The following is a 15,493-nucleotide window of genomic DNA, read 5'->3' as shown; positions in this document are numbered from 1 at the left end:
ACTTCGAACTGAAATCTCAACACAGTAAGAGAATCTTCATCTTCAGATCGTCATCGTCACTTTCACCCACTACAACTTCATCTGAAAATTAGCGGCATGAAAGGCAAGAAGAATCAGGAAGGAAATAAGAAGAATACAAAAATTAAACAAAGCTCTCAGGACCCAGAAAAAATGGAAAGAGCAGGAGAACATTCCACAGACAGGACAGGACAGCCAGAATCAACCTCCGGACCCTCCAGACGCCAAAGTGAGAGTTCTGTCTCCTCTGTTTCTTCGACTACCTCAGTGACCTCTGATGTTGCCAACATGCTCGTCCTAATGACACTGGATAGAGCTGCTGACAATCTCAGCGAGCTGGGGCAGCATATCGTCAGGTGGGAGTCTGAGGGACACTCCGACACTGCTGACTCTGAGGGTCGCACCCAACAAAAGGTGGTGCAGCACTTGCAGAAGTTTTTTTACCTCCGGCGAGTGTTTGCAGAGCACCAAGGAGATTGGGGTACAACAGAAGAACCTGAAACTGACGGACCTGAAGACCTTTTCAGAAACATGGATTCCACAGAACATGCAGAACATGCAGAACATGCAGAACATGCATGGATTCCACAGAACATGCAGATGAGGTTGTTGGACCAGCCAGAAACGGAATCCAGAAGGTCTGGAAAAAAATTCTTTAAGGGGTTTACATCTGCATGTAGGAGTTTATTCAACACGCAGCCAAGAACAAAGGTGCCTGAAGAACATGGCTTGAATGTGGTGGAGCATTGTCAAGTGAGGTCTGCTGTCATGGAGGAAGACCTTGTCACAGACATGGATTCAACAACAGCACCCTCAGGACAGGACGGACATTTTGAACCTTCAGAGGTTCATGTGGGAGCTGAGCAAAATGTTGATGAAAATGTTGACACTGCCAGCTGCGACCTGACGTCTGACTCTGCACCTACTAGAAAGCTGTCTACCACTGACTCAATCAGTTCCAGTGAGGACACCATGACTGGTAAGGAAGCAGTCACAGACATTGATGCAACACCTGAACCCTCCATGGTGCTGTCAGGAGCAGAACATGTGGATGACGTCACTGGATCAGCCAGAAATAAGAAATCTCCTCCAAGGATGGGCAAAAAGAGCTTTAACTCTGCATGTAAAAGTTTTGTCAATTATCATCCAAGAACAAAGGTGACTGATGAACAAGGCTTGGGTGTGGATGATGTATCAAAAACCAACTACTCGACATGTGACTCTACATTTCATGACGAAAGGTCTCATACTGCCTCAATCAGCTCATTTCAAGCAGCGGAGCATTTTGATGTGATGTCTCCTGTCATGGAGGAAGACCTTGTCACAGACATGGATTCAATACCAGCACCCTACAGACAGGACGGACAGCTTGACCCCTCAGAGGTTCATGTGGGAGCTGAGCAACATGTGGATGAAAATGTTGACACTGCCAGCTGCGACCTGATGTCTGACTCTGCACCTACTAGAAAGCTGTCTACCACTGTCTCAATCAGTTCCAGTGAGGACACCATGACTGGTAAGGAAGCAGTCACAGACATTGATGCAACACCTGAACCCTCCATGGTGCTGTCAGGAGCAGAACATGTGGATGAGGTCACTGGATCAGCCAGCAATAAGAAATCTCCTCCAAGGATGGGCAAAAAGAGCTTTAACTCTGCATGTAAAAGTTTTGTCAATTATCATCCAAGAACAAAGGTGACTGATGAACAAGGCTTGGGTGTGGATGATGTATCAAAAACCAACTACTCGACATGTGACTCTACATTTCATGACGAAAGGTTTCATACTGCCTCAATCAGCTCATTTCAAGCAGCGGAGCATTTTGATGTGATGTCTCCTGTCATGGAGGAAGACCTTGTCACAGGCATGGATTCGATACCAGCACCCTACAGACAGGATGGACATCTTGAACCTTCAGAGGTTCATGTGGGAGCTGAGCAACATGTGGATGAAAACGTTGACACTGCCAGCAGCGACCTGACGTCTGACTCTGCACCTACTAGAAAGCTGTCTACCACTGTCTCAATCAGTTCCAGTGAGGACACCATGACTGGTAAGGAAGCAGTCACAGACATTAATGCAACACCTGAACCCTCCATGGTGCTGTCAGGAGCAGAACATGTGGATGAGGTCACTGGATCAGCCAGCAGCGATTCTAATTTGAAAAAAAAACTGAAGGCAGATAAGAAATCTCCTCCAAGGATGGGCAAAAAGATCTTTAGGAGGTTTAAGTCTGCATGTAAGTGTTTTTTCAATTGTCATCCAAGAACAAAGGTGACTGATGAACAAGGCTTGGATGTGGATGATGTATCAAAAACCAGCTACTCGACATGTGACTCTACATTTCATGACAAAAGGTCTCATACTGCCTCAATCAGCTCATTTCAAGCAGCGGAGCATTGTGATGTGACGTCTCCTGTCATGGAGGAAGACCTTGTCACAGGCATGGATTCGATACCAGCACCCTCCAGACAGGACGGACATCTTGAACCTTCAGAGGTTCATGTGGGAGCTGAGCAACATGTGGATGAAAATGTCAAGACTGGCAGCAATAACCTGAAATTTGGCTGTGCATCTTATAGAGAGCTGTACAACACTTTCTCAATCAGGTCCAGTGAGGACATCTGGACTGCTGAGAAGGCAGAACATGTCACAGGCATGGCTAAAGGCACTACAGTCATTATGGTGCTGCCGGCACCAGGACATGCATGTGAGGTCATTGGGTCATCCAGCACCGATGCTAATTTGCCAAAACCAGGATCTCCATTTGCCACTTCCAACAAGATGGAGGCACCTTCCCAGAAAGAAGATGCAGCAGCCAAACCTTCAACCACCAGCTTGCCTCCACCACCAGAGAATCACGGACAGTCTCCAGTTGAAGTGAAAGACCAGATGGTGTACCCAGCCTCCACCTCAAGACATTCAGCACAGGACAGACATCTTGAAGATTCCCTAGAGAACAACAGTGCTCTCTACAACATAGTCAAAGGATTCATTGACGGCCTTACTGAACAGCAGCGGAAGGAATGGAGCAGATGTGTTTATAGCTTGGATGTGCAGAAGAAGCTGTCTGACAGCTTTGTAAAGGGGATGAAGGTTTTGTTGACAGGGCTCAAAGCTGAGCTTTCATCACCCCTCCAAGGATCTGCTTCCCGATACCGTAGCTTGCACACATGTAGCACTACCTCTTGCCAAGTATGTGAGAAAGAGGCACTCGCCCGGAAGTTGCTTGCAAAGTTTACCAAGGAGTTGGACGTTACTGACGAACACATGAGGCAGATTTTGAACGGTTCCTTTGGGAAGGCTTCCTGTGATGTGGCTGCTGCAAAAACACCTGTCAGCATATTACCCAAAATCATCAGGGAGACTCAGATCACTGAGCGCAAGTTATTTCTGTCAGAGACCAGCGATCAGAGACAAAGACCACCAGAGACAAAGACCACTGGAGACAAAGTCCACAAGAAAAAGTCGTGGTGGAGCTGCTTTTGCAAATGTTGGAAGAAGAAGGTCGCCCCTCTGGAAGAAACCGGTGAAGAAACCACATTTCCACCGGTTTCTCTGGAGGATCTGGGTTATGTTTCAGGTTGCAGCTGCTGCTGCTGTCAGTGGTGCAATTGTTAGCACTGTTACCACACAGCAAGTAGGTCCTGGATTCGATTCCCAGCTGGTGCCTACTACCCTGTCCTCCCCCCTCCTACTATCCCCCTATTCCCTCCTTTCTCTCTCTCTCTCTCTCTCTCTCTCTCTCTCTCCCTCCCCTCTGTCCCCCTGAGCCCAGTGATGCTCATGGGGATATACAAAAAGTGTCGTGAGATATAACGTCTCTAATTAGGCGTCATCTCAAAACTGGTTTGACAAAGGGCTTCACGGTGGTACAGTGGTTAGCACTGTTACCTCACAGTTAGATTTACAGCAAGGGTTAAATTCCTGGCTGGGGTCTTTCTGTGGGAGTTTGCATGTTCTCCCGTGTCTGCGTGGGTTCTCCCCGGGTGCTCCGGCTTCCTCCCACCCCAAGACATGCAAGGTAGGACAATTCCTGCCCCTGCCTCTTTCTCTTTCAACCCAACCATTTAAGCCAGATGGCTGCTCACCTAGAGTCCGGCTCTGTTCAAGGTTTCTGCCATTTTAAAGGCAGTTTTTCCTTGCTGCTGTCGCCTTTCTCATGGGGGAATGTTGGGTCTCTGCTCTCTCCCTACAAAAAGTGAAACATCAAAATGTATGAATTGGCTGACATAGGGCGTCACGGTGGTACAGTGGTTAGCACTGTTACCTCACAGCAAGAAGGTCCTAGGTTCGATTCCAGATTCTTGGACCTTTCTGTGTGGAGTTTGCATGTTCTCCCCGTGTCTGCGTGGGTTCTCTCCGGGTGCTCCGGCTTCCTCCCACCCAAAGAAATGCAACTTAGGTTAATTGTAAAATATAAGAATAAAATAAATTGGCTGCAAATTGATCTAGTGTTGTCTGTCTCGTCAGGTATGTGTTGGTTCTGATGGTATGTTGGAAAACCTAATGTCCCCACGAAGCAGTGGAGTTCATTACACAGGGCTGGACAAACTGAATGTGAATACAATCTTGTCTTGTAATACCACTCGGTACCTAATGGGCCGATAGTATAGCTCACACTTTTATGCTCATTATTATCATGCTATATATATTTTACCTTAACTATATTTTGGTATTCATACCCAATTGGTGAGTTGGGTAGTCATGCGTTTTTAAGACAAGTATTGCCATTTGTGAACATTTTTATTTATATGAGTTTCGCATTTGATTTGAAAATGTCTCTTTAATTAAAACGTACTAAAACTTACATTTTGAAATGCTTTCTTCAAACTTTGGACAAGGTGAAACCCCTGAAATACTTTCCCGCCACACTCAAGCGGACATTGTTTATGTTCAAAGAATATATAGATGAATAAATACAGTAACAGTTAAAAAAAATAGATTAGAGATTTTCAAAATACTTAAAAAATATATTAATATATTTTAATATATTAATGGAAGCAGTTAATGTTCTTCAGAAGAGGTAGCTGCTAGCTTTCTGCTAACACTATGCTCCTCTTGCTACAACAACAATCTGCTACAATGATTTAGTTGCTGTTGACTTTCAATTGTGGGAAAAACACAGAATAAGACGAGTATAACATTAATGATGTTCCGGCATCCGGCAGAAATAGAGGCCTTGCGTATCTGCTACGGAAGGCTCCGGACTACCGGACCGAACCGAACCAGTGTGAACGGATAAGCCGGTGGCACGGAGTGAGGCCATGTCGATCTGATGGTGTTCACTGTCTGATAACTAAACAGGTCCATCACTCAACAAAATATAGAGAAATGTCCCACAAAGAAACATTACAGGACCAAACAACAATAACGTAGTAACTGGTAGTGTCTTTGGCAACTTATATGAGGAGAAAAATACCGCAGTTATACGTGGATAAGTGTCTGTCAGCCTGTCGGTCCTACCAACCAGTGGCGCAAAAAGTGGGTATGCACTATATGCGGCGCATAGGGGCGCCGCGCTAGAGGGGGCGCCAAAGCGATGGGGGGAAAAAAAATTTGAGTCGGCATTTTCTGTATTTAACAGCTGTTTGTGCATGTGTAAATCAATGATATGATCAGTAACAGAGAGGCATGTCATTAGGCGCCCCTCCGCTCCCTCGCCTCCCCTCCTCACGCCCCCTCCCACACACAACACACTATAGCCGTTCCAGTGCGCGCCCCCTCGAGCACGCGCTGGAGCGCGTTTTTTTTTTTTTTCCGTTTTGAATCGTGTTGTTTACATGACAGACGGGGGGCAGAGATGGAGAGGCAGAAGAGAAAGCTCTCGGGGGCACAAAACAGAAAGAGGGAGAAGGATAAAGATTTTGAGGGAATGAAAAAAAGTTTTTCTAAGTGGTTGAAAGACAGTGGGTAAGTTATGTCAGTGTATCAAGAGGAGGCTTGTAAATATTCAGGTTAGCTAAAGCTACTACTAGTAAAACGACAGGTTACTGTTGTCTTGTTGCAACTGTGTACTGATTACAGATCATGTCAAGAAAAATAAAGGAACATGTTTGTAGTGATGCTCCTGTCAATGCTCCTATTTAGTAAAGTGTAATAAAACCTTTACCAAAACTTTATCAGTACACCTGTTCAACATGCATTAACGTGAACATGTAGAGCACGATATTTTAATCTGCTCCGTCTCCACATTCACAGTCGCAGCACGGGGCAGAGCAGCTAACGTTAAACAAGCTAAAAAGAAAGCTGTCTGTGTGTCATCTAATCGTTAATCCTATAGTTTGTCACAAATCTAATACCTTGCAAACTCTCGTATACCGCTGCTGATTGAGACAAGCAGCCCCTCCCTCTAACGTGCAGGCTCACAGCAGGAGGACAGCAGCACAGAGACAGGAGAGGAGGAAGGATCTGATACTGAAACACGTTCTTTATTCTTTCAAAACGTCACTTAGTATTTAGATGCCAGGAATATGATTTCATTTAGTGACAGATAGAGATTTGTTTCTTATGAGATATTATTGAGTTAATTTAAAAACATTTGGAAATGTATGAAAGGTATGAATAATGATGGGAAGGAGGAGGAGGAGGAGGAAGAGGAGGAGGAGGAGGAGGAGCAGGCATCTGATTGCAAAACAAAAACTCAGGCGAGAATAAAAACATTGTACTTCAGTGTGTTCCAACTTAGATTACTCAATGGTAGTAGCACTTACAGTGATTATTTCAGTTTGGGGAAAAACTTCAGAGTGTTACCTTTCAAAAGAGTAAGCTGAAGCTTATCAAAACATACCTTCGTTCGAGTATGAGCAATGATTGCCTGACCCAATTAGCAGTGATCTCAATTGAAAACAGTGTGGCACGGTCTATTTCATTTGATGCCATTCTTGATAAATGGGCGAGTGCAAGGGCACGCCATGTAACAATGTAGTGGTAACACTGAAACATATAAAAACTGTTGTTTAGATGCCATAATGTCATATTTGCAATACAGACCCACTGCTACATGTTATTACATTATTTTTTGTTATTGCTGATCACCTGCTGCAATATGAAAAATAAAAGTGTGTGAAACATTGAAGAAAATAGAAAAAAAGGGTGGTGGTGGGGGGGGGGGGGGGCCTATAATATGTCTGCATACCCCTCAGAAAGTAGGTAGTTGCGCCCCTGCTACCAACTCTTCGTCACATTTCTGCCTGAAAAACAGCGCCTGTCCCCGGCAAAAAACTTTAACTAACCAACTGTTTGTCGCAGTGAAAAAATCACTGTGACGGTCAGCCCTCCACCTTCACTTCAGTGAACTTTCCCCCAGAAAACAGCCTCCCTCCCCGCGAGTGATAGAGTCAGACAGCGTCCTGTTTACTGATGGCAATTATGTAATTATGTAATTTAGAGAAAAGCGTAACTTTGTCACTTTCCAGGTAGTTTGGTGGGTCAGGATCCCAATCACAACACATTATAACAGCATCCATGTGATTATAAACAGACAGCGGGTACATGTTTAGATTAACAGGTAAACACCGGTGAAACACGTTGAAAAAAACACACGTCATCACCATGACGCATATCGTCACGCCTCTCTTGGAGCCGTGGCACCGGCTTTCTGTGTGAATTATACTCTGGTTCGTCTTTTATCGCTGTGGCCATAATCACATGATCATGAAAGGGGGGAGCATGTAACAATCATATGTCTGGATACAAAAGTAGGTGGCTTTATTTATTCTAATCCTGAAGTAAACAATAAACAAACACAACTTTTGTCAGTTTACAGCTTGCTTCTTATTTGGAAAATGAAAATACTATACTAAATAAACTGTGTGACTTCAGTGAAGAATCATATTTGTTCTTTCAAAGGGCCAGTCCCCATGGCCTAGATGTGTACTGTATAATAAAAGACGTCCGCAGTTTGATGGTAGCTTGGGAACTTTATTGCATGATATTCTGTAAATTAACAGTAAAGCTCCATCTGATTGACATAACCCACCCAGTTCACTTGGATCTACCTGCTTTTATTTTGACTTGTCTTCAATCAACCTGCCTCTGTTTCTAATTCCAAATATTATACTTGACATATGGTCATAATTAACGTTAATGTAAGTATTTGTTTAGCTTTTTGTATATGTGCATTTACTGTATGTATTTTGGCATTTATTATTTATTATCAGTGGGTGAGAGAGTGGCTAGGTCTGGGAGAGCTTTAGTCTGTGTATGTGTGAATATTTTGATGTTGTGCTGCTTCGTGTACAGAAAATGTGTGTGTGTGTGTGTATGTATGTGTGTGTGTGTGTGTCTGTCTGTGTCTGTGTGTGTGTGTGTGTGTGTGTGTTTTAGAACATTGAGATCAAAGCACAGATCAAAGCAGAACAGAACTCTACAACCTTAGAAGTCCTTTCATGCATCACCACTGTTCCATTCTACAGAGTTCATAGAGGGAGAAGCTCCACAGTGAACCTCATATCACTCCTAGACTTCGAACTGAAATCTCAACACAGTAAGAGAATCTTCATCTTCAGATTGTCATCGTCACTTTCACCCACTACAACTTCATCTGAAAATTAGCGGCATGAAAGGCAAGAAGAATCAGGAAGGAAATAAGAAGAATACAAAAATTAAACAAAGCTCTCAGGACCCAGAAAAAATGGAAAGAGCAGGAGAACATTCCACAGACAGGACAAGACAGCCAGAATCAACCTCCAGACCCTCCAGACGCCAAAGTGAGAGTTCTGTCTCCTCTGTTTCTTCGACTACCTCAGTGACCTCTGATGTTGCCAACATGCTCGTCCTAATGACACTGGATAGAGCTGCTGACAATCTCAGCGAGCTGGGGCAGCATATCGTCAGGTGGGAGTCTGAGGGACACTCCGACACTGCTGACTCTGAGGGTCAATGGGCCTGTCGCACCCAACAAAAGGTGGCGCAGCACTCGCAGAAGTTTTTTTACCTCCGGCGAGTGTTTGCAGAGCATCAAGGAGATGGAACTGAAGACCTTTTCAGAAACATGGATTCCACAGAACATGCAGTTGAGGTTGTTGGACCAGCCAGAAACTGCACTTATCAGAAATATAGACAAAGGTTTGGAAAAAAATTCATTAAGGGGTTTAAGTCTGCATGTAGGTGTTTCTGCGACAGGCAGCCAAGAACAAAGGTGCCTGATGAACAAGACTTGGATGTGGATAACGTATCAGAAAGCAGCTTCTCGACATGTGACTCTACATTTCATGACAAAAGGTCTCATACTGCCTCAATCAGCTCATTTCAAGCAGTGGAGCATTGCGATATGACGTCTCCTGTCATGGAGGACGACCTTGTCACAGACATGGATTCAATACCAGCACCCTACAGACAGGATGGACATCTTGAACCTTCAGAGGTTCATGTGGGAGCTGAGCAAAATGTTGACACTGCCAGCAGCGACCTGACGTCTGACTCTGCACCTACTAGAAAGCTGTCTACCACTGTCTCAATCAGTTCCAGTGAGGACACCATGACTGGTGAGGAAGCAGTCACAGACATTGATTCAACACCTGAATCCTCCATGGTGCTGTCAGGAGCAGAACATGTGGATGAGGTCATTGGATCAGCCAGCAGCGATTCTAATTTGACAAAAACACTGAAGGCAGATAAGAAATCTCCTCCAAGGATGGGCAAAAAGATCTTTAGGAGGTTTAAGTCTGCATGTAAGTGTTTTTTCAATTGTCATCCAAGAACAAAGGTGACTGATGAACAAGCCTTGGGTGTGGATGATGTATCAGAAAGCAGCTTCTCGACATGTGACTCTACATTTCATGACGAAAGGTCTCATACTGCCTCAATCAGCTCATTCCAAGCAGCGGAGCATTTTGATGTGACGTCTCCTGTCATGGAGGAAGACCTTGTCACAGGCATGGATTCGATACCAGCACCCTACAGACAGGACGGACATCTTGAACCTTCAGAGGTTCATGTGGGAGCTGAGCAAAATGTTGATGAAAACGTTGACACTGCCAGCTGCGACCTGACGTCTGACTCTGCACCTACTAGAAAGCTGTCTACCACTGTCTCAATCAGTTCCAGTGAGGACACCATGACTGGTGAGGAAGCAGTCACAGACATTGATTCAACACCTGAATCCTCCATGGTGCTGTCAGGAGCAGAACATGTGGATGAGGTCACTGGATCAGCCAGCAGCGATTCTAATTTGAAAAAATCACCGAAGGCAGATAAGAAATCTCCTCCAAGGAAGGGCAAAAAGATCTTTAAGGGGTTTAAGTCTGCATGGAAAAGTTTTTTCAATTGTCATCCAAGAACAAAGGTGACTGATGAACAAGGCTTGGATGTGGATGACGTATCAGAAAGCAGCTACTCCATATGTGACTCTACATTTCATGACGAAAGGTCTCATACTGCCTCAATCAGCTCATTTCAAGCAGCGGATCATTGTGATGTGATGTCTCCTGTCATGGAGGACGACCTTGTCACAGACATGGATTCAATACCAGCACCCTACAGACAGGATGGACATCTTGAACCTTCAGAGGTTCATGTGGGAGCTGAGGAAAATGTGGATGAAAATGTTGACACTGCCAGCTGCGACCTGACGTCTGACTCTGCACCTACTAGAAAGCTGTCTACCACTGTCTCAATCAGTTCCAGTGAGGACACCATGACTGGTAAGGAAGCAGTCACAGACATTGATGCAACACCTGAATCCTCCATGGTGCTGTCAGGAGCAGAACATGTGGATGAGGTCATTGGATCAGCCAGCAGCGATTCTAATTTGAAAAAATCACCGAAGGCAGATAAGAAATCTCCTCCAAGGAAGGGCAAAAAGATCTTTAAGGGGTTTAAGTCTGCATGGAAGTGTTTTTTCAATTGTCATTCAAGAACAAAGGTGACTGATGAACAAGCCTTGGGTGTGGATAACGTATCAGAAAGCAGCTCCTTGAAATGTGACTCTACATTTCACAACAAAAGGTCTCATACTGCCTCAATCAGCTCATTTCAAGCAGTGGAGCATTGCGATATGACGTCTCCTGTCATGGAGGACGACCTTGTCACAGACATGGATTCGATACCAGCACCCTACAGACAGGACGGACATCTTGAACCTTCAGAGGTTTATGTGGGAGCTGAGCAAAATGTGGATGAAAATGTCGAGACTGGCAGCAATAACCTGAAATTTGGCTGTGCATCTTATAGAGAGCTGTACAACACTTTCTCAATCAGGTCCAGTGAGGACATCTGGACTGCTGAGAAGGCAGAACATGTCACAGGCATGGATAAAGGCACTACAGTCATTACGGTGCTGCCGGCACCAGGACATGCATGTGAGGTCATTGGGTCATCCAGCACCGATGCTAATTTGCCAAAACCAGGATCTCCATTTCCCACTTCCAACGAGATGGAGGCACCTTCCCAGAAAGAAGACACAGCAGCCGAACCCTCAACCACTAGCTCGCCTCCACCACCAGAGAATCACGGACAGTCTCCAGTTGAAGTGAAAGACCAGATCGTGTACGCGGACTCCACCTCAAGACATTCAGCACAGGACAGACATCTTGAAGATTCCCAAGAGGACAACAGTGCTCTCTACAACATAGTCAAAGGATTCATGGACGGCCTTACTGAACAGCAGCGGAAGGAATGGAGCAGATGTGTTTATAGCTTGGATGTGCAGAAGAAGTTGTATGACAGCTTTGTAAAGGGGATGAAGGTTTGGTCGAAAGGGCTCAAAGCTGACCTTTCATTACCCCTCCAATACTGTAGCTTGCACACATGGAGTGCCACCTCTTGCCAAGTATGTGAGAAAGAGGCACTCACCCAAGAGTTAATTTCAAAATTTACCAAGGAGTTGAACATCACTGACGAACACATGAGGCAGATTTTAAATGATTCCTTTGTGAACGCTTCCTGTGATGTGGCTGCTGCAAAAACACAAGACAAAGTCCACAAGAAAAAGTCGTCTTGGTGGAGCCGCTTTTGCAAATGTTGGAAGAAGAAGGTCCACGCCGCCCCTCTGGAAGAAACCGATGAGGATCCCACATTATTTCCACCGGTTTCTCTGGAGGATCTGGGTTATGTTTCAGGTTGTGTAAAAGACCCACCCACATGTTGGGCCGATGTGAAAAGCATCTATTCGTCAGGGACAGAAGAATGATGAGGCTCAGGATCAGGCTACACAGACCAAAAGGCCCTCGCTGCTAAAGACAGTCCATTCCAGCTGCTGCTGCTGTCAGCGGTGCAGTTGTTAGCACTGTTACCACACAGCAAGTAGGTCCTGGATTCGATTCCCAGCTGGTGCCTACTACCCTGTCCTCCCCCCCTCCTACTATCCCCTATTCCCTCCTTTCTCTTTCTCTCTCTCTCCCCTCTGTCCCCCTGAGCCCAGTGATGCTCATGGGGATATTCAAAAAGTGTCGTGAGATATAACGTCTCTAATTAGGCGTCATCTCAAAACTGGTTTGACAAAGGGCGTCACGGTGGTACAGTGGTTAGCACTGTTACCTCACAGTTAGATTTACAGCAAGGGTTAAATTCCTGGCTGGGGTCTTTCTGTGGGAGTTTGCATGTTCTCCCCGTGTCTGCGTGGGTTCTCTCCGGGTGCTCCGGCTTCCTCCCACCCCAAGACATGCAGGGTAGGACAATTCCTGCCCCTGCCTCTTTCTCTTTCAACCCAACCATTTAAGGCAGATGGCTGCTCACCTAGAGTCCGGCTCTGTTCAAGGTTTCTGCCATTTTAAAAAGGCAGTTTTTCCTTGCTGCTGTCGCCTTTCTCATGGGGGAATGTTGGGTCTCTGCTCTCTCCCTATAAAAAGTGAAACGTCAAAATGCATGAATTGGCTGACATAGGGCGTCACGGTGGTACAGTGGTTAGCACTGTTACCTCACAGTAAGATTTACAGCAAGGGTTAAATTCCTGGCTGGGGTCTTTCTGTGGGAGTTTGCATGTTCTCCCCGTGTCTGCGTGGGTTCTCCCCGGGTGCTCCGGCTTCCTCCCACCCCAAGACATGCAAGGTAGGACAATTCCTGCCCCTGCCTCTTTCTCTTTCAACCCAACCATTTAAGGCAGATGGCTGCTCACCTAGAGTCCGGCTCTGTTCAAGGTTTCTGCCATTTTAAAAAGGCAGTTTTTCCTTGCTGCTGTCGCCTTTCTCATGGGGGAATGTTGGGTCTCTGCTCTCTCCCTATAAAAAGTGAAATGTCAAAATGTATGAATTGGCTGACAAAGGGCGTCACGGTGGTACAGTGGTTAGCACTGTTACCTCACAGTTAGATTTACAGCAAGGGTTAAATTCCTGGCTGGGGTCTTTCTGTGGGAGTTTGCATGTTCTCCCCGTGTCTGCGTGGGTTCTCCCCGGGTGCTCCGGCTTCCTCCCACCCCAAGACATGCAAGGTAGGACAATTCCTGCCCCTGCCTCTTTCTCTTTCAACCCAACCATTTAAGGCAGATGGCTGCTCACCTAGAGTCCGGCTCTGTTCAAGGTTTCTGCCATTTTAAAAAGGCAGTTTTTCCTTGCTGCTGTCGCCTTTCTCATGGGGGAATGTTGGGTCTCTGCTCTCTCCCTATAAAAAGTGAAACGTCAAAATGTATGAATTGGCTGACATAGGGCGTCACGGTGGTACAGTGGTTAGCACTGTTACCTCACAGCAAGAAGGTCCTGGGTTCGATTCCAGATTCTTGGACCTTTCTGTGTGGAGTTTGCATGTTCTCCCCGTGTCTGCGTGGGTTCTCTCCGGGTGCTCCGGCTTCCTCCCACCCAAAGAAATGCAACTTAGGTTAATTGTAAAATATAAGAATAAAATAAATTGGCTGCAAATTAATCTAGTGTTGTCTGTCTCGTCAGGTATGTGTTGGTTCTGATGGTATGTTGGAAAACCTAATGTCCCCACGAAGCAGCTGAGTTCATTACACAGGGCAGGACAAACTGAATGTGAATACAATCTTGTCTTGTAATACCACTCGGTACCTAATGGGCCGATAGTATAGCTCACACTTTAATGCTCATTATTATCATGCTATATATATATTTTACCTTAACTATCTTTTGGTATTCATACCCAATTGGTGAGTTGGTTAGTCATGCATTTTTAAGACAAGTATTGCCATATGTGAAAATGTTTATTTATATGTGTTTTGCATTTGATTTGAATATGTCTCTTTAATTAAAACGTACCAAAACTTACATTTTGAGATACTTTCTTCAAACTTTGGATAAGGTGAAACCCCGGAAATACTTTCCCGCCACACTCAAGCGGACATTGTTTATGTTCACAGAATATATAGATGAATAAATACAGTAACAGTTAAAAAAAAATAGATCAGAGATTTTCAAAATACTTAAAAAAAATATATGTTAAATATTAATGGAGGCAGTTAATGTTCTTCAGAAGAGGTAGCTGCTAGCTTTGTGCTAACACTCTGCTCCTCTTGCTACAACAACAATCTGCTACAATAGGCTGATTTAGTCAGTTGCTGTTGCTGTGAACAATCATATGGCCACTAGAGATAACATTATGTCACCTGAAGGCGCTTCATGCTCTTCTTACTGACTGGCTTTCTTTCTAAAACGAGACAAGAGAGCCCTTTACTGATGGAGAGACAGGCATCAAGACAGTTGCCTGCTGAGAAATGCTGGATAATTTAAGAAAGGGGCACTCAAGATATTTAAAAACGTCTTGCTTGATTCCCATGGCACATGTCCAGTTTGGAAGTGGAGCTGATGGGAGAATTCCCAGTAAGGTCATCTGAATACATCAGGAATGTTTGAGAGCTGCAGCACTGAAAGGTTAACTGTCTTCTTTCCCATCTGTGGCAGCAGTGTTTACACCACAATCCTGCTGTTTGGGAGGGGATACTACAGCTTTTTAATTCAGAATAAACTAAAATAGTCCACCATTATATAACTTCAATGCCAAAAATCAGCAACATAAGCCTATATGTAGGGAATAATTTTAATAATAATAGTTGTAAAAAGGCAAGAGAAAAGGTACATAAAAAAATAATTTGGCTCTACTTTTAGGATAGTGATTCCATATTCAAACGATTGAAAGAAAAGGGAAAGTAGTCATCAAATTAAAATTGTGATATGACAATTTGAATGACAGATCAAAATGAACATGGCAAAAAGCTTACATTTAAAATGGCCATAGAAACGTAAAAAGAAAATGACAGTATATGAAGCATATAAAGATGAAAATATCAAATTAATGTCATGGAAAAGTCTACTTGGAGAAGCTTAAATTAAAGGTTATAACTGAAACAGGAAACAAAAATGCACAAGATTATTGGAAAGTGAAAACGCAATGGCAAACATCACTCATGCTTAACAAATATGTGTGGACGAGGGTGCCCCCTTGTGGTCGAATATATTACAGCAATATGACAAAACCACATATGACAAAAACACCATAGTACTGTTAGTACCTTTTTAAAATTACACGTTGTAGTTGTCCACTAATATCCTCACTACCAACTCACAAACTATCTATGATAATAAAC

The 15,493-nt window shown here is 44.5% G+C and overlaps 1 protein-coding gene across 1 annotated transcript; it reads left to right on the top strand.

Moving 5' to 3' along the window:
* The first annotated feature begins 420 nt into the window (after positions 1-420).
* LOC311270387 (uncharacterized protein) lies at positions 421-13,815 on the top strand. The gene is made up of 2 exons (XM_084375227.1): positions 421-4,302; positions 12,269-13,815. Exon 1 carries the CDS (start codon positions 550-552, stop codon positions 3,637-3,639), a length of 3,090 nt encoding a protein of 1,029 aa, XP_084231353.1. The 5' UTR covers positions 421-549; the 3' UTR covers positions 3,640-4,302; positions 12,269-13,815.
* The last annotated feature ends 1,678 nt before the right edge of the window (positions 13,816-15,493 follow it).

Source organism: Pagrus pagrus (genome assembly GCF_965226575.1).
Source record: "Pagrus pagrus genome assembly, chromosome: 15".
Taxonomy (NCBI): Eukaryota; Metazoa; Chordata; class Actinopteri; order Spariformes; family Sparidae; genus Pagrus; species Pagrus pagrus.
This window is presented reverse-complemented; position numbering and strand designations above follow the sequence as displayed.

What these genes read in the sequence shown, in the direction of transcription:
- LOC311270387 (XM_084375227.1), top strand. Translation starts at nt 550, where the DNA reads ATGGATTCCACAGAACATGCAGAACATGCAGAACATGCAGAACATGCA.